At 38.0% G+C, this 26,097-nt stretch overlaps 1 protein-coding gene across 3 annotated transcripts in view; it reads right to left on the minus strand.

The window, feature by feature from the left end:
- The window catches only part of LOC114479812 (netrin-G1-like), a 91,937-nt gene that overhangs the window by 17,019 nt on the left and 48,821 nt on the right, over window positions 1-26,097 (minus strand). For all 3 annotated transcript variants that reach the window (XM_028473697.1, XM_028473698.1, XM_028473696.1), the window contains exons 3-4: window positions 22,532-23,175; window positions 6,048-6,220 (exon numbers count right to left, since the gene is read on the minus strand). In XM_028473697.1, coding sequence (XP_028329498.1) covers window positions 6,048-6,220; window positions 22,532-23,175 — 817 coding nt within the window. The remainder of the gene's footprint in view (window positions 1-6,047; window positions 6,221-22,531; window positions 23,176-26,097) is intronic.

Below are 26,097 nucleotides of genomic sequence, written 5' to 3' on the forward strand. Positions count from 1 at the left end.
AGTGTTAGATTTTTTAATATCGGCCTGTCAATCTGACAGTGAGCAGCACATAGCAGGGATTCTCATAATGCAGAAAAGGCACGCGGGTAAAGCCGGCAATATCTCTCTAGAGTTCAGTGTTCACACAATCTGGCTCCCGAACACAATGATGTGTCACATGCATCTGGGCACACAGGGCTATATGTGCACACATGTGAACAAAAGGCTTTGGTATGGTACATTTCTGATAAATCCACAATCAAAAAACAAGTCCAAGAAGAGCCAAAACTTCAGTGTAGCTGAAGTTTTCTAACAAAGCAGCGGATCAATAGCAATATTGCATCACCGTACAAATCTTATCTGTGCTGCATGTCTGAGAATTCATACCAAGCAATCTGAACAAATATGCTGTCAATCTCGGCAGACTCTCAGCAGGCACGAGAGTTAAGCCTTCAAGGCTAAATCATGGCGAATAGGGATCCCAAGCGATGGAAGTTCAACCATCTGACCTCGCCTGGTCATCTACCGACACATTCCCGATTGGCTGCGTTAGATTTATGGAGGCAATGAGCCCCCCGCCTCAGGCATGGGATTTGACAAATGTGACTCAACCCCCATCCAAGATTATACCAGGAATAATGCAAAAGAGCACCTTCTGCCTCAGAGTTACAGTCGTAGTGACACATCCATCAGCTAATCAGTGAGAGACGACATTAAAGAGCCTGGGAATCTGGGTCTGCCGTGTATATCAACTGCTTATGTCATTAGCGTTGATATGCTAATAATAATGCATTTAATTTTATGGAGCACTTTATCATAGACACTTAAAGTGCTTTACAGAATTGAGGCATTATTTTTTCCCTCCACACTTAGTGGTGGTAAGCTACTATTGTAGCCACAGCTGCCCTGGGGTGGACGGACGGAAGCAAGACTGCCATAGTGCGCCATTGGCCCTTTTGACAACCACAAACGCTCACTTACACACACTACATTCATACTAGGCAATGTGGGTGAAGCGTCCTGCCCAAAGACACAATGACAGATGCCACTGGAGCGACTGTCCCCCACTGTGGCACCTGGAATTCTCACTGGTCTCCCATCCAACTACTAACCAGGCCCCTGCTCAGCTTCCGAGATTTAACAAGATCGGGCAATGACAGGCTGGTATGGCCACACTAATACCCTCTCTTATGTTATATCAACATGAAAGGACATCTTTCATGTTTTTTTTGTTTTGTTTTTTTTACCAAAATCACATATAAGGAAGTGTTTGCATCAAGTCATTTTCACTGAACGTAGACTTTAAAGTTTAGACTTACATCTCTTATTCATCCAGTTGTTTGTCAGATCCAAGACAACTTTTATTTTACTTGCTGTCAATGATTGGGATCATTGGAGTCTTACAACCCCCACTCTATTTTAATCTTTTCCCTGCAGATTCCCTTTATGTTTGTGTATGATGAAATGAGAAAACGTTGTTCAAGGCGAAAGTGGTGAAATATCAGGCTTGGTGCCAGAAACTGCGCTGGACCTGTCTACCTTACCCTGGACAGGGTTCCTACTGGGTTGGTAGTTTATGAAAGGCCGAACGTAAAGGGTGGAAGAACTTATCAAAGTTACATTTTTGCATCTTATACTTCTTCATTTGGACTCCATTCAGACATAGTGGCACCACATTTCCTCTGGTTAAGAAGACCTTGGACTCTGCAAGCACCACCCAAAAAAGCTTTCAGGTCCTGGCTGAGATTGTCTATTTCATCAATATTTTTTCTCTTGATGAATAAATATGAACTCCACGACATTTTTCGCAAAAAACAGAAGCTGGCCTGATCAGGATTTTCAATGAACAACATTGACCAAGACAAACAACAGTTTCAGATATCTAAGCATTGCAGCTACATTGGGTGTAAATGGTAACGTGTATCCATAGTTCAAAATTAAATTTCAGTATGAAATCAAACTGGGTTGATGGTAAGCCAGTTTTCTTCCACTGTTCAAAAAACCTTGTAAGTTTACTTTATTGGATACTTGAGCTTTTTAACACTATAGCCCAGTGCTACCAAACCTTTTTTGGATCGTGACCCCATTTCAATATCGTTCCCATTCTTTCCCTTTGGTGCCCCACCTTTGCTGCTATCACCAAACAGAAGGGCTACTTTGTGAGCTTGTGTCGTGTTAGTAAAATTACTGTAATGCCACAATTTTAGTTATAGAGTGGAACATATTAGATTTCAGAGACTGAAACCTTTCAGCAGAACAAACTTTAAAGGAGTTACTGAAATCCAAATGCCCAATTGTGTCGCCGATGACACCTTTGGTGTTGAAGGGTTGTCTTAGTCGTTAAAGTGACTAGGTCATTGTTTCTGTCTTTATATCATCTCTTTGATATCTTGTCCTGCCTTATACTTGATATTGACTCAGATGGGCTCTAACAGACCACAACAACACTGTGCAGGACAAAGCCAGTAGAGATATTTGAATAGTTTAATGGACATTGGGCAATAGGGCGACGCCCTACCAAAGAAGAAAAAGGAGCAATTTTTTTTCTATCATATTCTTCCACAGTGTTAAAGGGCTGTGACAGTTCTAGACAGTTTGAGCTGTTCTCTATGTCATTGTCCTATCAGCGCAGGGCTGTGCTCAATGAAGTACCGCCCCTTTTGGGCGACCTCAATCAAATTGAAAATCGCCCAGACTGCTCTCATAGACTCTTATGTAAAATCATTTTTTTTTCTTCTTTTTTTCCCAGTCATTACAATGCATTCCTTATGTGTTCCGAGACTGCTCGCACTAATGTGCTTTCGTCATACTTAACGTGAGCATAGCTGGCGTCAGATTGGCTGGAAATGACGTGGTTGAAACGGAATTTACTGTAGCGCGTGAATTCCTGATGAAGAAGAAAAGTGATACACCCCAGTTCCCCACAAAGACAACAAATGGACAATCACCAACCTCAAGGACTTCAGGCAATGCCAACGTTTATAACAGCCTACTGCCTTGCTCTAACCTTAGAAGCATCAGCAGCCATCTGGAAAACTTGTTTTCAAGACTTAAAAACAGAGAAATGCCATCTCCCGCTTTACTTTACTGACATCGGATGCACTGGAGAAATGACGCAGTAGCAGCCTCTCTCTCTCTCTCTCTCTCTGTGGTGTGTGTGTGTGGGGCTGGTGCTGTGATGGACTGGCATCGTTCCAGGGGTATCCTTTATAAACTGCATCATCCATCATAGTATAACATGTTTTTTTTTTTTTTTTTAAGCCAATTGGTAAAAAAAACATGTAAGTGCGCCTACTTGGTGCCATTTATTAAATCAGTGTGCCACAGTATATATTGGAGCCACACACAGACACAATCTATTAATTGATGATGTTTTTTTAATTTAATTCAAATGCTGCTTTCAGGTAGTGTTGGGCAACGCATTACCGCCCCAACGTTACTTTTGACAGTAACTATTACTGTAACGCAATGTTTTTAAATAAACAATGCTGTTACCGTTACAATATGGTGCGCTTGTCCATTACTTTGCAAGCTGCAGTGTACTTCCTGTTTACAGTGGCGGTTAGGGATGTAACGATTAATCGTAAGGCAGTTAAAAATCGATTCATAGGTATCAAGGTTCTGAAAATTGAATCGCAGTACTTTTTTTAAACAGCAGAGGGCGCTATATATTTATCCTTCTCTTGTCCAAATGCTGTGGCGGCGGGTGGAATCTGCTACTATACTATACTTTTCTGGCTGCCTTCTACTCTTAAACATGTTCATAAATGATTCCTTACCCCTTTAGCATCAAAAGAATATCTGTAATATTACGTGAATATCTGTAAAAGTCACGTTTTTCTATTAGCTCTGTCTGCTAGCATAGCATCTCTTCTTCACTGCACAGAATAGCTGCATCCCAACCGACCAGTGGGTTACCAGCGCCCTCTGCTGGTCCAAACAAATATCTGACATAAATACAGTGCAGACTGTCTTTTTTTTTTTAAAGTCCAATTGTTAAGGCACAAAATACATTTTAAGTTGCACTTTTAAAAAGAAAAGGAACTATTATGCAGTTTTGCATTGTTTACTATGGAACCAGAATTTAAATTAATGGGCTTCTTCATTTGTATTACTCCTTTATTTATTTCATTCAAGATTTATTTTTTCGTTAAATTGCATTGTTTTGAATAGTTTATCAAGGGATTCTTTTGACACTGAAAAACAAAAGGAAAAAAGTACAGTATTTTCTAGTTCCCCCCCCCCAAAAAAAAAGTTTCAATCTGTAATAAATCGTGAGAAAATCGTATTGTGAATTGAATCGTATCGGGAGTTGAGTGAATCGTTACACCTCTCGTGGCGGTACATATTTTTGCGGGACTCCGTGCCAAACATGATAAAACAGAAGAAGAAGAAGCATTGTCAGCGTGTTTGTGTTTACATCACGTGCGCCAATCATGGCGAGTCAATGCAGGAGCAGGACGAGCTTCTCAGAGTAGAAATACGCGTGTTATTTTACTCATCTGTCTCTAAAAGACGCATCGGTGAAGCTAAGCTAACGCTGCGATGGTGGACATGGCAGAAGCCTCTGCACCAAAACAACAGCGAATGGATTTTAACGAACGAGCAAAGCTATTGCACAATATGCTGTTGTAAATAAGTAGCCTGTCGCTGCTGATGAGTCACTGCTAACAGCAGCTTGTTAGACTGATTTGTTTAGCATTGTGTAGCTGAGAAAAATACTGTGAATTTATTTTTCCACATTTATTTTTACAAGCATTTTCAACAGCAGAATGTGCACCTGGAATATGCACAGCTTACTTTACATTACTGTGCTAAGGCTGAAAAATTACTGTTTTAATTTTTGAGCAGGTGTTTTGTGCTTTATATGCACATCATTTATGGTTGTTTTATAGCAGTTTTTGTAAAGCAGAGTTGGTCAAAATGTATTCCAAATGTTAATTCAGATTGCCTTCATTTATTTATTTTAGAAGGATTTTTGTGTTTATGTTGAACATTATGCTAGTTTTTGTACTAAAGCTGTAAGATTCTAAGGCTAAACACAACCGTTTCATGATGCTGAGGCCACTTTAATTTTTTATCTTTGATTTTGAATAATATTCAGGTTGTTTTGTGTTTTATTTATTTCACAGTTGCTTGTAACATTTTCAGTTTCTGCTGGTCTCAGGTAAATAAACTGGTATTGAAAGAATACTTGGTGTTTCAGTCAGATTGGTGTTTGTAAAGACTAGAACTGAGCAGAGTTTAGTACTAATGTAAATGATTAGAAACTGTAGGGTTGGATACAATAACATTTCATTTATCAGAGGCTTTTATCCAAAACAATGTTAAAACAGGGGCACAGTTGATCAACAGTGGATTATTATATTATTACAGCACTGATATGAAGCTGTATGGACACAAATTACCCAAAATAAATAATACATTATTTATTAATGCATTCAATAATACATTATTTAACTCAAAAGTTACTTTTTCCAGTAACACATTACTTTTTGGTGTAAGTAATCAAAATAGTATCTGAGTTACTTTGTGAATGAAGTAACTAGTAACGGTAACGGTAACTAGTTACTTTTTTCAGTAACTAGCACAACACTGCTTTCAGGCAATATGTCTATTTTTGCAAATCTATATAATTGGTCACTGTTGAATGCGTGCACTTTCATTTGCAATTAAAGATAGTTGGGCTGCACAAAATCTGTACATATACTGTATTTACTCTTTGTTTCTGCAAACACAGTATTGTTTGTGCAATGCTGAGTAATTTGAATGCACTACCCCTTCATTTGGATTTATATAAACTATTTGTAATGAAAAGAACTACTTTAAAGAACTCTAAATACCTTTAATTGATTTTTTTGGTTGAACACTCCTGGATTTAACTTATCCCAGTAGCCGTTACATTTGGTATTGCTATGTAAGTTGACTAGAAAATAACAAGATGTGGCAATTGTCTTGCTGCCTATTAATTTTCCCATGTAACGGGTCACCTTAGTCATCATGAGAACAGTTGCCCCCCCTGAGAAATTTTTCAGGAGCCGCCACTGGAGAAATACACGTTTGCTTACATATATTTGCCGTTCCTTTGGGTATGGGAAGGTAGGATCCCACACTCCATGCTCTTCCATGGTAGTGTCTCTTACAGCGGCTGCAGTCTGGTCCTGTAGTGTTGTGTTCACACTCACATCCCAACTTCCCCTTGTCAAACACACAGCTGTTGGCATGAAGGTTGCACTTGCATCTGAAAAAAGCAGGACAACAGAAGACAAACATGTGAAAATGCATTATTCTACACCCATTCGATCAATTATTTACCAGAAATACACTCTCTGTTCTTGCAGCAATGTGTATCAGCGTCTTTTAAATATTCTAACAGACGAAAATTAAAATCCTGGTGGGTTCTCCGACTTGGATTAGGCCTTCACAAACCTTCATTATGGCTGTCTTTAAAAACACAAGGCCTCATTTGTTGCTTCCCCTGCAGAGAGAACTGCAATGCGAGTAAGGTCACTTCTGCCACTGAGCGGGAATGAAAGGCATTCTGTACAAATTCAGTCACTGAGCACAAAATGGGGATCTCATAGAGAGATGAGAGAAAAACAGAAGCTGCAAAGTGTGAAATGCCTTTATATTTCTTCTCTTTAAAGTTATTGTGGCATTTGGCAGGGGGGCCTTTGGGCAGGAAGCCTTACCAGTTGGCAGTATTAGTTTATCAGACTAAATTAAGCTTGTGCTGACAGATGCTCGTGACTAAAGAACAGACATGGCCTGTCGGCTTTTAGTATTCAATCAGATCCTCCTCCTTTTGACCTCATGGAGCAAGCCAACTTGAAAGCTCGAAGAGAAAACTACTTAGTGCGTTACTAAAGCGCTTCCCTTTCTGAGAGTGAGAGCTACAAACATTTAGTTTTTCATCAAAATTGCAACAAAAAGGTCGTTTCTCAGTGTTTGCATGAGCTTTTGCAGTCTGCTACTCTGCATTTATAATATGACTCCTTTAGTTTAGATGGCAAAATGTAACAACTGCTGTCTCCATCTTCCCAGTTGTGTGTAAGGAATCATTACAGTTGCAAGAACACCAATCATTCAGTGAATCTGACACACTAGACCCCCCGAGAGGTTTGTGCATCTCATGGTTTCACATCGAGCCCGTGTTTGTTTTTGTAACTGGCTTCCAAGGGGATATTTCTCCGGGTTAGGGAGTCAAAAGTGTGCTATCTGTTGCTTGATTTCTCTGGTTAACACAAGACTGAGAAATGATAGGGGGAGGCAGTGATACATCCATTCTAATTGACATCCTGACTTTACTGTGACATCTCACATTAATGATAGATAGCTGTGGGATGTAAAGGAAACCTAATCCATGCATCACTAGGAAGTAGCAGCAAAATATGGACCATCAGCCATCTATTATCTTTTATATATTTTATTTTTACCTCCGCCATGGAGGTAATGTTTTCCAACTGTATGCCTGTTAATGTGGATGGTGGTTCGTTAGCAAAAACTGTCAAAAAGTACTGACTTGATTTAAATGAGCTGATAGAAAATGTCAAAAGAAAGAACAAGTTTGATTTTTGAGATGATCCGAAAGGTACTGTAGGTACAGTATCCAGAAGAATTTTCTGAGCAGGAATATTTCAGAAAAGTAAGAATGAATTTAAATTAAATTTGGTGAGCTGATCTAAACTTGGCAGAGGTTTGTGCTTTGAGTGCTCATGTCTTCTAAAGTCATCCATTTGAATGCTTTGTGACGGTATTAGTTATGTCTGCGTTTAGCCTTTTAATAACAGAAGCGTTAAATATAAGGTTTATGGCTGTTATCACCAGATGACAAACCAGATTATAAAGTATCTAAAAAATAGCACTTTATCTTTTAATAGGAACTGTCATAAACAGGGCCGGCCTTGCCACTAGGCAACCCAGGCGGCTGCCTTGGGCGCGATCCCAAACCAAATGCAATTAAAAATGTAAAATAAACATGAAAGAAATCCTTAACACTCACTGTACATGTTTTCTTTTAATTAAATATTAATATGAAAAATCTAAAACTCATTTAACAAAACCACAGATGCCTTTACTGCTATGAATGTGTGAAGTTTTAAACAACATTGTAGATGATAGTGATCGTTATGTATTTATTTGCTACTTACAAGCAATCTTCTGCCCATATTTAAGCTATTTTATTGAATTTTATTTATTTTACCTAGCTCATTTCATTACCTTTTTGCATATGTAGTAATTCATGTTCTATTCTATATAATTATATTGTGTTTGCACATTTTTTTGTTTGGTTTTAGTAAAACCAAACAGGAAAATAAAAATGTCCTTGCACTGAAACTTTATTATTTTATTTTAACTTTTGATTGCACTGTTTTTCATTGCTTTTGGTTTTTTCACCATTGTTGTCTTTGTTCCCTCAGGACATTTGCACTATACATGTAGTTAAATTGTATTATTATAATTTCTATAATAGGTTGTGTTTTTTATGGTTTGTTGTGTTGAAGAATTACATTGTTTTGCCTTGATATTTAAAATAAATAATGTGTTCATACTGTGTATATGGAGGCGGCACAGGGCACCGAATGACCTAACGCCAACCATGGCCATAACTATTGGTTCGCCAGTTGCTTACTCACTTCTACAACACAGAAGGTCATGCCTACAATCATATCTACAGTAGTAAAATTACTTTATTACATAGCAAATTAACTATTATCAAAATCATCCCAAAGTACTTTACAATTTCAGCCACATTCACTAATTTACACACATCTATACACCACTGGTGACACTGGGCCTGAGCAAGGCTATAATCATCCGTTGGGAGTAACTTAGAGTCCAGCGTCTTGCTCAAGGACACATGGATGGGTATAGCTTTGGAATCAAACCCTTCTCGAGGAATAAGGTGGGTACGTTACAGAAATTAGTGACTTTTAATGACTCTGTGTGTGTTGAAGCAATCAAATAATATTTCCAACACCATTTTTTAACCTAGAAATAAACAAAAAAGCTATATGGCTTTATTCTAGTAACAGAGAACGCTCAATTCTACTCTGTTTTACAGTCTAAACTGCTATACAAATGTAAAGAGGGTTATTGTTCTGAAGTTTGATCTTTTTACATCATTGCACCTGAGAGAACATGGACAGCAATTTGGTTATTTGTTATGGTCTTGGCATCATAAAAAGTCATCAACAAATAAATAATCCACTTTAAAACTTTGTCTCATCGTGTCAGCATCTTCTAATGAACGGCGCAGAATCAAAACCACAATCACTACTTTAAAGTCTGGTGCCTGTTTTCAAACATTCCCCATAGTCTGTAACTTTTTAATCACTTAAAGTCCCTGCTCTATAAAATTAATGATGGGGTGTACCTCTTATTCTGCCATGCAGACAGCAGCAGCTCCCTCAAGTCAGGAGCAATGAGATTTGACCTTGCACTTAATTAAAAACCAGCAAAATCAAGATCATCAGGCCCACCCGGTGTGGCTCAGAGGCTGTTAGAGGAGAGGTTGTGGGCTTAAGGGAGCTCTGGGATGCAATGCTTTTGCCTCCGGAATTGTCACATTGAAATCCGAGTGTTTTTCTTTTTCTAGTTTTTAGTCATCTAGGCCATCTCTTGTAGGAAAGAGATGGCCCTGCACGCCCAACCTTCTAAATCAATGTCATTGCAGAGATGACTGATTTTATTCGGTTTTAATGACCTTTTATCTCAACCGCAGCCCAACAGGATTCTGTGTTTTACATTATCCATGCAAGTGACCCTGCCTGAGGAAACTTGGAATCATCAAAGCTTTCTGTCCTTCCCATTCAGTGCACATCTTTAGCTGGGAGAAACAATTGAGTGAATTTTAACAAAGGCATAGGAGTAGGTGTGCCTCTCTTTTCCAGGACAGTGGTTTGACCAGCTTTCCAAAGTGCTTGTGTTCTTTTTTCTTGCGCAGTTATTTTCTTAATGTGGGTGCAATTTCCTTTAATTTCCCTGATAAATTGGTGAAATAGCAAATAATCTTAGCTTTACCTTCACCAATAGTTCATAAAGACTATGACATCATTAAGTCTGCATTTAGTCAGTGCTGTGCCTTGAATACTATATTATGTAACAGAGATACTGGCTGCATAACAACACATTGTCCAAATACAAACATAAGTAAATGCATTTATTGTTAAAATAGTGGATGCAACAATTACCCGTTAGGGATAAATTGTGCAATTGTTACAGTGCAGACTGCAGTCATGTGTTTTATCTTCAGTTTGCTCTCTAACTTTGGTTTATCAAAGCCAAATCAAGCACAATGCTGACAGCTTGACTGAGTCGAGCACAGCTTCTGTTTCTTGTGACAGCTTGTATCACCACTGACTCAAGACAAGGAGAGGAGTACTGAACTCGTTAATTAGACAGCCTGAGGCAGGCAGGCAGGCTAGGAAACCGTCAGGGTTTGAAATGAAAAGTACCAGCCAAAGGTTACGCCCATAAATATTGCTCTCTGAAATGTCCCTCCAAATTTACGATAGTATCATTAACCATTTTGTACTATTTTGCACTTCCCTAGTTTGTTTGTGTCTGTGGTTTGTGGTTTGTGGATCGAGTGTGTTTCTGCACCTGTCTGAAGAATTAGGCTACCTCCTTTTCCACTCAGGTGTGGCCAATTGCTCTCCCTTACTATTTAAAGAGCGTTTGGACAAAATGTTTTGTTTTTTGGAAAGCAAAGGAAAAAACTTTTAGGCCACTTCATTGTTTTTCTTACAAAGAAAAGTTATTTACACAAACCAAAACATATCATACCATTATAGCGTAAAAAAGAATAACACAATGAATATGCATTTTTCATTTTCTTGTTTGTCATTCTCTAATAAAGAATAATAACAAAACATACAATACAAACACACACACACACACACACAGAGAGAGACAGATATAATTTATATGAATTGAAGAAAGAAATATAAACCTATGCTACCAATCCCAATCCAAACAGTAAATGAAACAATAACTCTTTGAACTTTCTATTTCAACTGTATTTATCAGAATATAATAAAGAAGCTGCTTACACTGCAGTTTCATATTTTTCCATCAACATAGTTTTACTTTCTTCTTGAATACAGTGGATTTAGATTTTATTTCTTCAAATTTAATCTTCAAGATTATTCAATTGCTGAACTACCCTCACTGAAATGTACCTTTCCATTGTTACTCTTTCTCTTTTGGAATTTGCTTTATATTTTGGTTGATAAAACATTAAGTAAGCCATATATATATATATATATATATATATATATATATATATATGATTTTCAAACTGCTGTATTATCTATTTGTTCAATCATAATAAGTTTAACTGTAAAAATATTGGGTTTGTATGTGTACTCAAGTTTTTTTACTTTTTTATATTTTAAAAAAAAAATACATATATATATATATATATATATATATATATAACATTGTGCCACTCCCCTGATGCTGCACTTATACAGTGTGTGCAGTAATATTCCATGATTATATATATCAAATGCTTTTTGTAGGTCCACAAATACTGTATGCTTCCTAATAATCGTTTTTTGTCTAATGCCTGGTGTAGTTGAGTGATTAGCACAGAATCCATATTGGTTATTGCTTAGAATGTTATATATTTTGATGAATTCAACCTGGTCACAAACACATTTTCTAAAATATTTGAGAACCACTTTTATAAAGCTGTTTTGTGTTATCTGGAAATACCCCTCTTACCAATAATGGATTACAGATGTGTGTAAATGGTTCAATAACTTCATTCATGCTGTTTTTGACAAATATCTAATTCATGTCTACATGATCACTTGAAGGTTTATTCAGAAATTGATGAACAAAATACTTTATTTCAGTTTTTTCCACATTTTTAAGCTAAGTGCTGTAAATATTTCCATAAACAGACTACTTCACCTTCCTCTTCTATTATCTTTGTGTCTGTGTCCTCCAACACCTCTTCACTTCATGACACAAAATATGTTTTTGCCAAACACCCCTCATGGCATGTTGGAAAAAGCATGCAGTGTGTCATCTGAATTGGCTCTACAGAAAACACATTTTATAGATAAATATATTAACAAAATAAAATAAATCCTTGACCGTCTTGCTGACTGATAGGAAAGTGCAAACATGGCTCCCTGAGCTCCATATCTCCCCCACATGAGTCACTCATGTTTCCAATCTGTAATTTTCCTCCATGCTGTATAAATGCATACTGACGTTTACAGATACTGTAGTTCCTGCTCAAAATGTCACATTTTCTGACCTGTAGCAGCTATGATGAAAGGTGAGAGACAAGATCTTGGAAAAATTATGTCTTTGGTGAAAGTTTGAATGAACTCGAGTAACTTGCCAACACATGACAAGAAAAAGACTTTTCAAAGTCTTTTTGTCGAGATAGAAACGAACAGTGGAGTACATGAGCTAAAGGGGCTACGTAATGAGAAAACTATGACAGTTCTCGTGACAGTTGCCATTATTATTAGAGGCCAGGCCTTGTCTTTTTTGTCTATTTGCATCATTTCCTTTAAAGAAAGAGATCCTTAGACAATTTTTTGACGTTGAATGAAGCTTTATTGGTAATTGGAAGCTTGGGTTGGTATTTGGAAAGTTCAGTGTCTTCAAGACTTAACAATACAATCTTATTTTATTATTAAACTGTTGGAATCATCTCTCTGTAATGTAACTCACATCAAGCAAACTGTGCTCCCAATCAAAATGTAACTCAGCCTCTCTAGGGCTGCTAGAATTGCGAGAGAATAAGTAGAATTGAATCAAAAGGTAATTCCCGCTTTTCTGATTCACTGCTGAGAGAAATTGACGTTTTTTTTTCGGATGGCTTTGGCCACTGACCCTGAAGCTTTTAAATTTATTTCAATGACAGCGCCTGTAATTGAGGTTGTGCATTGATAAAGGTCTGCTTTATATAACCCCTCCCATTCCCACCCCAGGCTTCAGCAGGGAATAGGAAGACTGTACCATTCATGAAAATCAAGAATGTTTTTTTTTATATAATAAATAAAAAAGGGACGATTGTGTATGTTGACGTCAATCATGCTAAATGGTCTCTCAGGTGTGTGGGCAAGTAAACACATCCCTTAAGCCTGTGATTTCAAAATAGAAGAAAATCTACATGTTATAGAAGTACTATACAATAGCCTATAACAATATTTGCATAAGCACATGTCAGTATAGAGGCAGCTTGTGTGAATGTGCTTTTGCTGACACCCATATATCATTTACTAAGAAAGCCTAGGTCTTAATGAGCACTAATTAAACACTGGAGACTGGGAGATGACTGGCAGAAAACATTGCAGCATGTGACAGACATCTGGTGCAAAATATGTGAGCAAGCGTTGGCGGCGATGGAGAGAAGCTCGCGGTGAATAGTGAGGGATGAAGCAAACTTACACTGGAGCCTGACTTTCAAACTCTGTCAATCACGCTGGCTGCAGCCGTCACGGTTCACAAGGCACAGGTTGAGAAGACAAAATGCAAGACTGTGCGCATGCATGTGTGTGTGTGTGTGTGTGTACTTCTCTGTGTGGGAGCGAAAATCTAACTGACCTGTATAGTTTATAAATGGAAAGATGCAGAAGAAAAATTGATTGTATGAACGCACAACTTTTTTTTGCACATTTTTTGCATTATTCCACTTTGTGCAATGAGTAGAAATTGCAAAAAGATTTTGATCTTACGTAATCTCTTTTCTATCTATTATACAGAGGTGAAAGTAACAGATTACAAGTACTCACGATACTGTAATTGAGTTGCTTTTATGGGTACTTTTTTTTTAAAGTATATTTTTATATCAGTAAATTTACTTTTACTTAAGAAAAAACAAAAGTAATTTGGTACATTTCTACATGCAACGGCTACTGAGTAAATTATTTTTTGTTTTAAAATGAGGCAACGAACATTGTAAAACTCAACAATCAAAATGGCATTAAATGCTGGTTATTTTCTCAGTTTTATTGTTCATAAATCCAAGTATAGCAAAATAATATTGTAAATACTTGTTGTGTTGTTGTTGTTGTTGTTGTCCTGTCTTTATAAGTTATATATTCTACATTGTCGTGTTTTTGTATTTGTAAATGTTTGGCGCAGAGAGAACAGTCATTTTGAATCTCTACATGTCTTGTACATGTAGTGGCTTCGACAATAAAGCTCACTTTGACTTTGATAATCTATACTTAGTCTGAGAATTTTTATTTTAATATATTGGTGTTTCTTATTTAAAAATGAATTGTACATTTTGGCAAACCTTTTATTTTATACAGATGCCTTTGTGGAAAAGAAATTGTGTTCAAGATTTGGTCTTTTTTAAGTTTGACATCTTACAATATTTCAAGGAAGAGAAAAAAGATGCTGAAAGAGAATACCACCAGAATATGATATATATATATATTTATATATCAGTAACTTAAATTACAGAAGAAGTGACCAGGCATGCTAGACATTAGCCTGTATGCTACAAGCAGAATCTACTCTTAACATTTCTGTGTAGAAGTCCTTAGAGAGCAGACACCAGTGTTATCCCCAGGCTTTAAATCTTCAGTATCAGGTTCACCAGGGTGCCTTCTTGTGGATGTGTTTTCAAGAAAATGCCAATTTAAACTCCTTTTGAGATAAAGTTAAAGTGTGTGATGTACTTTTTTTGAGCTCATGATTCCCACTGGGGGAGGGAGATGAAGAGTTGGTCTGTCGCTGGAGGGAAACATAGGGGAACATGAAACAACACTCAAATCCGTCTAACCTTATCTAAAACTATTAGATTTACTTTGAATCATCCACATTTACATCTCAGATGGAGATTTTTTAAGTGGTGTTTATCTCTTTATTGTATCTTAAAAATACATTTGGGTATGATTGTCCTCTTATCAAGACTACGGCCTCCGATTAAAATTTTGTTTCATGGTATCATCTTTACCTATTTGGATAACTTTATTGCCTATTAAAAATTGTACCAAACATGCTAAATACAATAGGGTTAATTGAGTCAACAACTGTTATTAATTTTTGTATTTATTGTGCTTCAGATGATTTACAAAATTCGAATGAAATCACACAATGTTACGTCTCAAGATTGACATTAGCGACTCTGCTACACCCTCAGCCACATGTTGAACAGGAAAAAATACCAAGGAAATAGTCCTAAAACATTATTTGTGAATTGTCTTTATACCATTTTAGATTTGAATTCACTTATAACAATGTGAACCACACGCTCATCACAACACATTAAGCACAACACGTTAAGAATACTTTAGATTGAGCTCTGTATGGAATTTCAATCACACTATAACATGATCACTAGTTGATCCGCAACATGAGAGATTTTAAACAAGATTATTGGCAGGATGGGATGTATTTGTCCATTTGTCAAATCTTTTAGACATTGAATCACCAGTGTTCCAGTGGAAAAGAGCATGTAATTACGTGATATCGTCTCAAAACATGCATGTGAAGCATATGTAATGTTGGGGCGAGAGCTGTATTCAAGCCTCAATAGTTCGGCCAGAAAGCGACATGATTCAAACTGGAGTTTAGATTCTTGGTCCGAGTTTCTTAAAAAATTTTTTTCAATCTATATTACATTAATATTATTTTTTAATAAACACAAAAACACCTCTATATTGTTGTGGTATCATTTCTAAAGTGATTTCTGCTAGTAGTGGGATGGGATATTGACGGCGTTGTTGCGTTTTGTTGTTCAGCGTTCACATTCACTGAATATTATTTGCTGATTTTGCACCGCGCTGTTAATCTACCGGCTTCAATGCGTTCAATAAAATAATAATTTACGTCGGGTTTGCTTCGGGCTCGGGCCTACAACTTAAGTTAATGGGTCGGGCTCGGGTCAGGGCAGGCTTTATGCCTGCGGGCTGGATCTAAACTCTAATACGAACGACCCAAACCCGTCCAAATCTGGATGAAGTTTATGTTTTTTACAGCCCGACACTGTTCAAATCTGTGCACGCACACAGCTCAAGAATGAGTCGTATTTAAGTTTTGAAACATAATTTATACATTTTACAGAGGGCACCCGGGGCCTGTGTAAAATACAGAAAATAAGCTCTTCAGCTCTAGTTGGCGGACACAATTTTAGAAGAGAAGGAAAGAAGAAACTGGTCAGATTTTTGTGTCACATTGATGAATTTGGTTCTTTCTGTCCATTTTTTGTGGTCATGGAAAAATTTGAGGCCCTACTAAACGTAGCAAAAAAGCATTACATTGCACTGCTTTTGTTAAAATTGATATTTCAACTCATCGTTCTAGTTTCAATACTGGTTAATGGACAGATGGCTGGAGGCAGATACCGCTGTCCCACTTGCAACCTTGTACCAGTTGCAGAGTTAGTCAGAAAGAACCCATTGACTCTGAACTGGAGATGCTAAATGCTTCTCCTTTCCAAGTGCTTCATACTCAGGAGTACAAATTGATCCAGTGCACGCTGGAGGCCCTCTTGTAATGAAACCAATAGGACAACACCATCTAAATGGGCAAAATATACAAAAAACCTCTCACTCCTTCTATCAATAGCTAGTTGGCAGCAGTATCCTTATTTAAAAGGCAGATAATGAGGATTGAGATCAGATGCACACTATTGTGGCATGTTAAACTACGTAACTGTTATTTTAAAATTTGGCCATACAAATCAATATTCCTAAAACAATCCCAGATATAATATCCTATCAAAGCCATGCCACATTCAAAGATTCCTAAAACGATACATATACTCTGATTTATCAGGTTACTTTGACAGTGTACAAATACTTGGTGATATAGTGGGCCATTAAGAGAAAAATGGGTGTAAAAAGAAACCTGAGGAAAGGTTTGAGAAAAAAATAACACGACACACAAGGGAGTGAGAGAAATAGCGCATTAGCACTTATGGATTAGCTGCCCCTTATTCCCAGGCCCTGCTGCAGCCCTGGCACATGTGCAGTGCTGACCGTGCAAGCAGCCAGTAGCGGTCATGTCTTAATTAACAAGCAGACGTTTGATCAATAAGTGAGGAACGATGTTAAGGGAGACGTGAAAGGTGCGACAGCGCGCATGGTTCAAGGTTTTTGTTTTCTGTTGATGTGAAAATAACATAAGGAATCAATAGCACAGTGAGCCATGCCACACGCTCTGACCCGAGAGAGCGAAATTTACTATTTCTTCTATCTTCAATGTGTTGTTTCTCCTTTGCCCATTATTATTAATCCAAATTAAGCCATTTTATAGGATAAGAGAAAACACTAGGATAAAGGCTATGTCCAGTTATTTTAGTATTTTGACAATTTATAATCTCAGATGTTGTGATTTTAGATTATTTTACATGCTATAGCTATATTTTTTCATTGACAAATTCTGCACAAGCAGGAATTACAGCCCTGGCTTTGTTTACCATGTATGTACAGAGTTTGCATGTTCTCATCCTACTTGCATAAGCGATCGAGTTCCCCTCATTCATAGCAAAACTGGCTGCAACTGCAGTGGAACATCCTTGTTAGTGCCTGATCCTTTCAGATCCTTTCAACGCATGCGTGTAGACTACGTCACTTCCTTCACTCGCAATCTTTACGACAGAGCTCCTGGGACGTGATGTTTGAATGTCAACCGACCATACGATGTTTGTTAAATATTTTAATAATACACATGTAAATATGTGACTGTTTTTGTGGTGTTTTTAATTGTTAATTTCAAAAAACAAAAAAAAAACAAAAAGAAAAAACCACCGCGAGATGATATATACAAAAACAGACCAAAACACAATGGATGACATTGAAAATCAAAAACCAAACAGAAAATAAAATAAAAAAGCAAAATAAATCGGAATTCACTCAAAAAATTCATTACTAATTAATTTTAAATAGCTGGGTTTCAACCTTTTAAAGTGTACACAAACTAAAATAGGCCAACCAGATGTACGCGTTTTGCGCATGCGTTGAAAGGATCCGAAAAGATTGGGCACTGACAGTCCTTTACAACCTGTGATTACCTTTGGATGTTTCAGCACCTGTCTTTTTGAGTGAATTGCTTGTTCTCCCATTTTGTGGAGGTTTTTTTTCCACATATACAGGTATTCCAGTACGGTAGGCAGTGTGACACCCTGACAAATGTGGGTCATTCTCTACATATTGCTTGATGTTTTTGGTTTTATAAGCATAAATAAATATAAGATATACACACAGCATATACCTTTGCTGGTGGATACTGTATGTCCTTAGTTTCAGTGATGCTTATCACTGCGGCCATCATATAATAAGGCTCTCACATTTGGTCGTAGCCAGCAGGCTGCGCTAATCAAGTCTTTTCACACCTGCCGTCATTTGCTTTCAAAAGAGTTACCGATCTAGGGTTAGAAATTGAATTTTATGCCCAGGAGTAGGATGAAAAATTGAGCAAAATAACTTATTTTCCTCACTTCAATTTGCTATTCTTTCTGATGAATAGAAAACAAGAAAACCGCAGGAGATGCTGTAATGTCCAGAGTGGCAGGTGCTGTAATTTACAACACATTGATTCATGCTTAGATTATATATGTGTGAAGATCAAAACACTGCTTCTGACTGTCAGCGTAGATCCATCACACATTTGTTTATACAATCATAAAATAATGCCCGACATTCAATGAAAGGCAGCAAGTGTCCCTAAGCAATGCTACATCATTTTTGTCTTTGTTCCTGCGGCAGCTAAAACAAATACATAATTAAGTGCTTAAAGTCTTTAAAATGTGTGTGTGAAATCACAACAAGCTTGACTGCTTGAAAAGGAAAGCTCATTCATCAAGCAATACGTGAAATAATTTAACAGGATGAGGTAAAATTTGGTTCCCCAGCTTACTAATTCTCACAGTCTGCGTGTTTCACTAAAACGTCCCAAATGATTACCATTTAATCAGCTGTAAATGCTCTTAATTACAAGATTAGTCTCCCACCAATTAGCCGACGTGCTAATGTTACTAATCTCCCACTGTTGTCAACTGGATTCGAATTAGGGAGTAACTGTTTCTATTCACCTAGGGCCCATCAGATGGGTCATTACCAGCAGAGTTACCCTCATATAAACTAACTGCAGCAAACAACACAGGGCCCATTTGGAGAGCAGCTGTGGAGGCTTTACGACTGCCATGTGGGCCATTTCCATGCATCATCGAACGACAATGTTTCCATTCCCTGTGAAGTCACACTGGCATACCGAGGACTCACAAAAAAATAGGTAAACTTAATAAACCATTAACAAAAATCATTTCATCCAAGCCTTTTTATATAGAAAAAAACCATGTTTTAACATTGATCTGGTAATATGCATGAGTAAATGATTTGAAATTCCACAGTAAAGCCTCTATTGAACTTAGTTTAATGAGCTTTTTAACTCATTGACTACCAAAGACATCTAAATACGTCTTTTGGTTTAGTAACGTGCCAAAGACATCTATAGAGGTTAGCTGTGTTTTTCGACTGGGGTTGCTAGGAGACAGTGTGACGAAGCTCTCCTGTGAATATGGAGCTTGTACCATGATGTAGTGACCAATTGATGACATATAGGTGGCAGCAGCACACCTTTGGATGAGAGATCATCCGTGATGGTCAGAGCTAAGAGGGAGAGGAAAGGAGTTTGCGCTACAAGAGTTGACGTTGAAGCTCCCAGCAACTCACAGCAGTGCACACTCAACCAGAGCATGTGTGGAACTAAGTGGACTATTGAGAGTGTCGTGATGGTGAGGGAAAATGATCAAAAAACGGGGCAAGCGGTGACACTCAGCATGTCCGGGAGGAGGAAGAAGTTGTGTGTGGGGAGAATGGCGGGGGGAGAGACTTGGAGGACGGCCAAAATACAGTAAGAAAACCATTCAATTCTGACCTAGATAGCAAAATAATAATATTTTGCCATCAAAAGCCTGGTCTCAGTGTTGTTTTTATAGTTTTATCGTAGGAAACTAATGTTGAAATGTCACTAAAGCAGGAAAAAAAAGCTTCAAAGTCACTAATAGATTTTTTCAGAAAAAGACGTTTTTCTCAACTTTTTGTCACATACTAGTGATTTGTGTGAAACTTGCCTCTATTCAACTGCGGATTACGGAAGAATGGAACAAGCTAGAAACAAAATATTAAAAAAAATCAGTAAAAATCATCTAAAAACGCCTGGCAATATGGGGTTGGAAAGGGCTGGCAGGTAATGATTTCAAATCATCAGCTGATGTATTGTATTTTAAAGTTAATCTGAGCTTCTGCAGCATTACAGAATCAAACTGAGTGCAGGAGCGTCAGTTTTGCTTTCAGTTTGATGTATGTTGACAATGTGTGGAATCCACCTGTGCTGTATACTATGAGAGGTGTGTAAACAGTTAAAAAACATGCCGGCTAAACGTTGTGTATTAAGTTGGCTGTGTGGTCCAACTCAGTACGAGAAAAGTTTACTTTACTTGAAGTTTTATTCATAAAGGCTGACATTACACTGTAATTATGACATGACACCTGTCATTAGCATGGATAAGGTGTCTGTAAATGAATGGCTTTTTAAATCCTGCCTGCTACTCAATACTAAAAAAAACAGTTTGTATGATGTTCACTAAACAGTCTCACGACATAAAACAATCTGGTGTATTTTTAAGAGGAAAAGAATTAGAAATTGTCTCGGAATTTAAGTACCTTGGTGTGACCCTTGACTCCACATTAAGTTTTAAAAAACACGTAAAAAGAGTATCAAATACAGTCAAATTTAATCTACGTGGCTCAGGTGGTAGAGGGTCGTCTTCTGATCGAGAGGTTGGGGGTTCGATCCCAGTACCTGACTATGTGTCGAAGTGTCCTTGGGCAAGAGACTGAACCCTAAGTTGCTCCCAATGGTCAACTAGCGCCTTGCATGGCAGTCCTGTCCCATTGGTGTGTGAATGTGAGAGTGATTGGGTGAATGAGCTGATATGTAAAGCGCTTTGGGACTGCTTCAGTGTGGTGATAAGGCGCTGTATAAATCTAGTCCATTTACCATTTTTACCATTTTAAACAAATTCGTCAATTCATATCATTTGGGGCTGCTAAAATGTTTTCATATTCTATGATTTTATCACATATTGAATATTGTTTTACAACACACTCAAATCAATAGAATCGCTCTATAAAATGCCTTAAAAGTCTTTGATAAAAAGCCAATGTCTTTCCATATTTGCAATATTTTACAAAAACATAATCTATTGTCCCACATTTCCTATATTTTAAACCAAACTCAAAGTGTGGCCTAAAGCAAACCAGTCTTGTGAGCATTAAATTAATATTTTACTTTGCTTGTACCTATTCATTTCTGTTACAATGTTTGTTGCATTTTCTGTATTTCTGTCATCTGCCTAGGGACTACGGATGTAAATTAGCCCTGTGGCTATAATCCGGCATGTTTACATCTGTTTTGTTGTTTCAATGCAGATGTTCATTTAATGTGCATTGTCCCTATCAAATAAATAAATAAATAAATAAATAAACGTATGCTGTCATTAAGGGGTGTTTGTTACCCTAACCCTTAGCAAAACAATGGATGCACTGGTTGGGCACAAAAAGTGATCAAGAAAAGTGTTTTTTTAAAAAACAAAATTGTTTTCAAAAAAAAGTTTTTTTCTTTTCCATTTGGGTTTTCTTTTTTTATTTTCTGACCTACCTTATTATTAAATACATTATTAAAAAAATAACTGTTTATTAAATAAAACAATTCAGGAAAGAATTATAATTATTATTAATATATAACAAAGTCGAATTGAATAAAAATCAGAGGAGGATGGAGGGAGAGTGGACTGTGGTCCGGTGTCACGGTCTGAGTTTACCTCCGTACTGAGATTATAACCCTAACCCTAACATAGTTCAATAAACAAATAAAACATGTGTCCATTCACTTTGAAAACAAAAATGAATTAAAATTAATTTTTTGATAGTGCGCAAGTGCGTGCATGCGCATATACAATGTCAGTATGATGTAAACTCAGACCATGACACTGGTATGGGAGGAGAGCCTACGACTGGGGGATGAACCGTGCACTGTCTGATCCTAACAGAGGACGGGCACGTTTCAGTTTCCCTAACCCTTTGTTACTCTAACCCCTAACCCACAAAATGCCAACAAAGCTCCAAAGGTGTCACAATTTAGCAAATGGCACTTAAAGATAGCATAATGAATGTAGTGTGTGAGTGAGTGTTGGTGGTGGTTGGAGGGGCTGATGGCGCACTATGGCTGCCTCGCTTCCGTCAGTCTGCCCCAGAGCAGCTGTGGCTACATTAGTAGCTCACCACCACAAAGTGTGGAGTGAAAGAATAATGCCTTAATTCTGTGAAGTGCTTTGAGTGTGTATGATAAAGCACTATATAAAATCCAATGCATTATTAATGACAGCCTTTATGACACCTTATTCATGCTAATGACAGATAATGAAAGTAGGAAAGCAAGCCCACGCCCTTTTTCTTTTGAGACAGAAGTGCTTACTGCTCTACAACCATGCTTGACTCATATACTTTGAGAAGTAATTATCAGCTCTAAACTTCGTCAAATAACACACAAATGTGTACCTTACCTGCCCTGCACTTTAATGTCAGAGATTGCATAGAAGTATCTCGACAGGTTGTTCTCATCCACCATGGTGGCTCCAGTGGCTGGCTTCAGCAGCTTAATCCTCAAGTCAGTGATTGTAAAGAAGTCCCTTAGATTCTTGGTGGTATCCAGCTGACCATACAGGGAGGCCATGTTATGTAGCCGAGGCCCAGCAAACAGAGCGAAGCGGTCCTTTATCTCAAAGCGAACAGTTTTGTCGTTCTTCCACACATAGCCACGGGAGTAGTCCTCTGTGCAAATAATGTCCAGCAGGGTGCGCTGTGTGAGGTCGCTCACTGTCTTGGGCTCCATGGTAAACGCGTCCAGGCAGTCGGTGGCATAGAACTGATAAGGGGTCCAGGTTCGACCGTAGTCCAGGGACTTTTCTAGGACCATCTGTTCTGGCCGTCCTGACTCAAAGGTGAGCACAATGTCATCAGTCAGCTCAATGGTTTTGTTCCATGACAGTGTGATGTTGACTTGCAGAGGCTTTGGGTACTTCTTCCACGATGTTGACTGCCAAAAAGTGGTGGGGTTGCGACCCTCAAAGTCAAACATCAACTCAGGAGGATGGGCCAGCTCCTCAGTGTCTGCATCACATTCATTGTTGCACATGTAGGGATTCTCCTGTAATTACACACACACACACACACACACACACACACACACACACACACACACACACACAGTTGTCATTGTAAGTTCCCTTTAAAGGGCCCTTTTTAAACTAAATTGACTTTTCTGTGCTTTAAACATCATAAAGTGCTATTTAGGCTTCATACACATGCCCAAAGTGTTCTTTTCATTGATTCCCTCAATCGTTAGTTAGAGGGTGATTTGCTCCTTCCTTACTGCAGGGCGACCCTCGAAATATCAGTGACAGAGACTGCTGAACCCAACTATCCCAGGCAGTGATTGAAAGCCTCAGAAAACGTGCACACAGGACTCGTGTATTTATTACCTCAAACAAACACGGGCTAAACAGCAGCACAACATAGAAGAACAGCATGATATCCAAGAAATTATTTCCATGCTATCAGAGCAATTAGTCAAGGTAGGTTTAATAGCCACAAAGTGGGCACAGGCTGGTTTCTCTTTGCCCTCGAGATGAGGGTAACGCGCTGTGTGTGTTAGTACGTCTGACAAGCAGGTGCAATTTTTTGGTGCTAAAACAATCACCGCAAACAGTTCCAGATTTGATGAATTGCATTGCGCCCACTGCATTAATTTATTTGCATGTCCTCCTCCCATTTTTTTGCACCCTTTAAGAGATCCGGCTACTTTACATATTCATCAGAGGGAAATGCGCTAAATGGATTGAGGGTGCATTCTGTTGCGCTGAAGACGCACAGTCCTGATTCCCTGGAGTTTGTACTCCTTATTAGCACGTGGAGTGACATTTGCACAAGTTTTTATACCCCTAAACCTTTATTGAATCTGCCTTGTGTCCTCTCGGTGAGGAGGGGGGACTGCCGAGCCACCGGGGTTGTGTGTGTTCACAGCAGTATTGCTACTGTCTGGCACCGCTAAATGTGCTTTTTTATTGTGGGTCTTTGATGAAGTGAGCAGCTGTGTTTGGCTGTTGCTCCCTTGCAGCTTGCAGGGAGGGAGGGGGTACGGAGGCATTGAAAAATAAACCCTTTGCTTTCCCTCTGATACAGTCAGACGATGTGTGACGACCTTGGTAGATCTGGTTCAGAAAACAAAAGTCCAGGTGGCGATGGGGGAAAAGGATGGGGAGATGGAGGGGGATGGAGCCTCAGTCAGCATAACATCTTTGGTGAAATAGAAGACAGACAGCCTTGAGTGGCTGGCGTGTGGGGGAGGCCAATGATGATAAGCGATTTGTTTTTGATTCAGGCTAGCACAATTTTGGTAGCCTTGAGACTTTGGTCTCCAGCAGTAAAATTCAATAATAATTGTATTTTCATAGAATGAACTGACTAAATAGAATATAGAAATTACCGATCCCACACCTTCAGACCGCCAAGTTTTTATGTCCCAAAGAATCACTGTTCCAGAGAGCCTCTTTTTTTTTATCTTACTGAAACACTGGTGTGTGTCTCATAATTGTTCATCTATCATCAGTTTGATCCGATTCAACTAGAGGTAATTTTAAAAGATTCAAAGGGGATCAGCTGCTTTCTTTGGTTTGAATTTTGGTTGGAACATTTAAAAAACAGTTAAAGATTTAGTTCTGAATGAAATATTTAGTGCAATATCAGCCCCCAAGAGCAGATAACAAAAGTGAAGTTGTTGTAAAAGTTTCACCATCGTGATTATAAAAACAGACACACAAAGAATCCAACTCACTCCCTATTTATCGCACTTTCCTACACTTTTATCCTTGATAGAGCGACAGGAATAAATAGGATGTCGACCATCAACAAATGGGGCTCAAATGCTTTATCTCTGCACTCGGAGGCAATGGCATTATATATCAAACCACTAACTGACCCAAAATGTCATTTTTGTAACATTTTAATTTCTCTGAGGTTCAAACATTTTACACCAAGAAATAAGGCCTTATGGTACATCAAAATTGCAAATTCAGGGTTTGTTAGATGCAATGTCATACATACTACAAATTGTTTTATTTGTTTTTCTAATATACATACACAATAATAGGGGTGGGCAAAATGGGAAAAATATCATCAAAACTTTTCTTTTGTAAAATCACGATCGCAAATTTATCAAGATTTTTTTTTATTTTTGCTTAACTCAAAATGAAAAACTCAAACACATCAACATTACAGCTGCTATCCAGAGTTTCTGAGAAACGTCTCGATGTCCCGCCCTAAACAGCCTCACTTCCTCCCACTGCCTCTGCAATCTACCTGAAACCACGCCTCTTCTTTTCTGTCTGGGACTTTAATGTGTTAATTGCGATTAATTAATTACAGAAAAATAACACTAAAAAAAAATAACGCCATTAAAGCTGATATCCAGAGTTTCTGAGAAACGTCTCAATGTCTTTTCTGCACGCGCATTGCGAAACATAACACGGTTGCATCGGGTTGCAATGATATAGGTCTATGGGTCAGGTAAAAGCCAAAATCATATTTACCTGTTTGCTGTTGTGACGCGCGGCCTTTGTTTCCATGCACAGTTCCGTATTCACTTTGATTGACAGACTCAAAAACAGGGGTCTATAGGATGAAGGAGGGACTTATAGACATTAAAGACTAGTTAGGTATTTTTTTTGCATTTCTAAAGAATCATACATTAGCAGATTTCTCAGAAACTCCGGATATCAGCTTTAAAGTAAGGTGCACACTTGCTACACAACAAGGCAGCAGTTGAATTACTTCATGATGTTTTTTAAGGTGAGACTCATGTGTCGCATTAATCATATGACTATAGCAAGATAAAACATTACTGCTTTGGTTACATTAGACCTATTCACATCTCAATATTTTTACTCAAAAATAATAAGCGATATAAGCTCTGTATTTTTTTTCCTCAATATAGTTTTAATAGAAAAACAATAATGGGTCTAAATCACTGGAGAAAAAGGCCTCAATTTTTTTTACCTTTTAAGGGTACTAC

The sequence above is a fragment of the Gouania willdenowi genome, chromosome 17 (assembly GCF_900634775.1).
Source record: "Gouania willdenowi chromosome 17, fGouWil2.1, whole genome shotgun sequence".
Lineage (NCBI taxonomy): Eukaryota > Metazoa > Chordata > Actinopteri > Blenniiformes > Gobiesocidae > Gouania > Gouania willdenowi.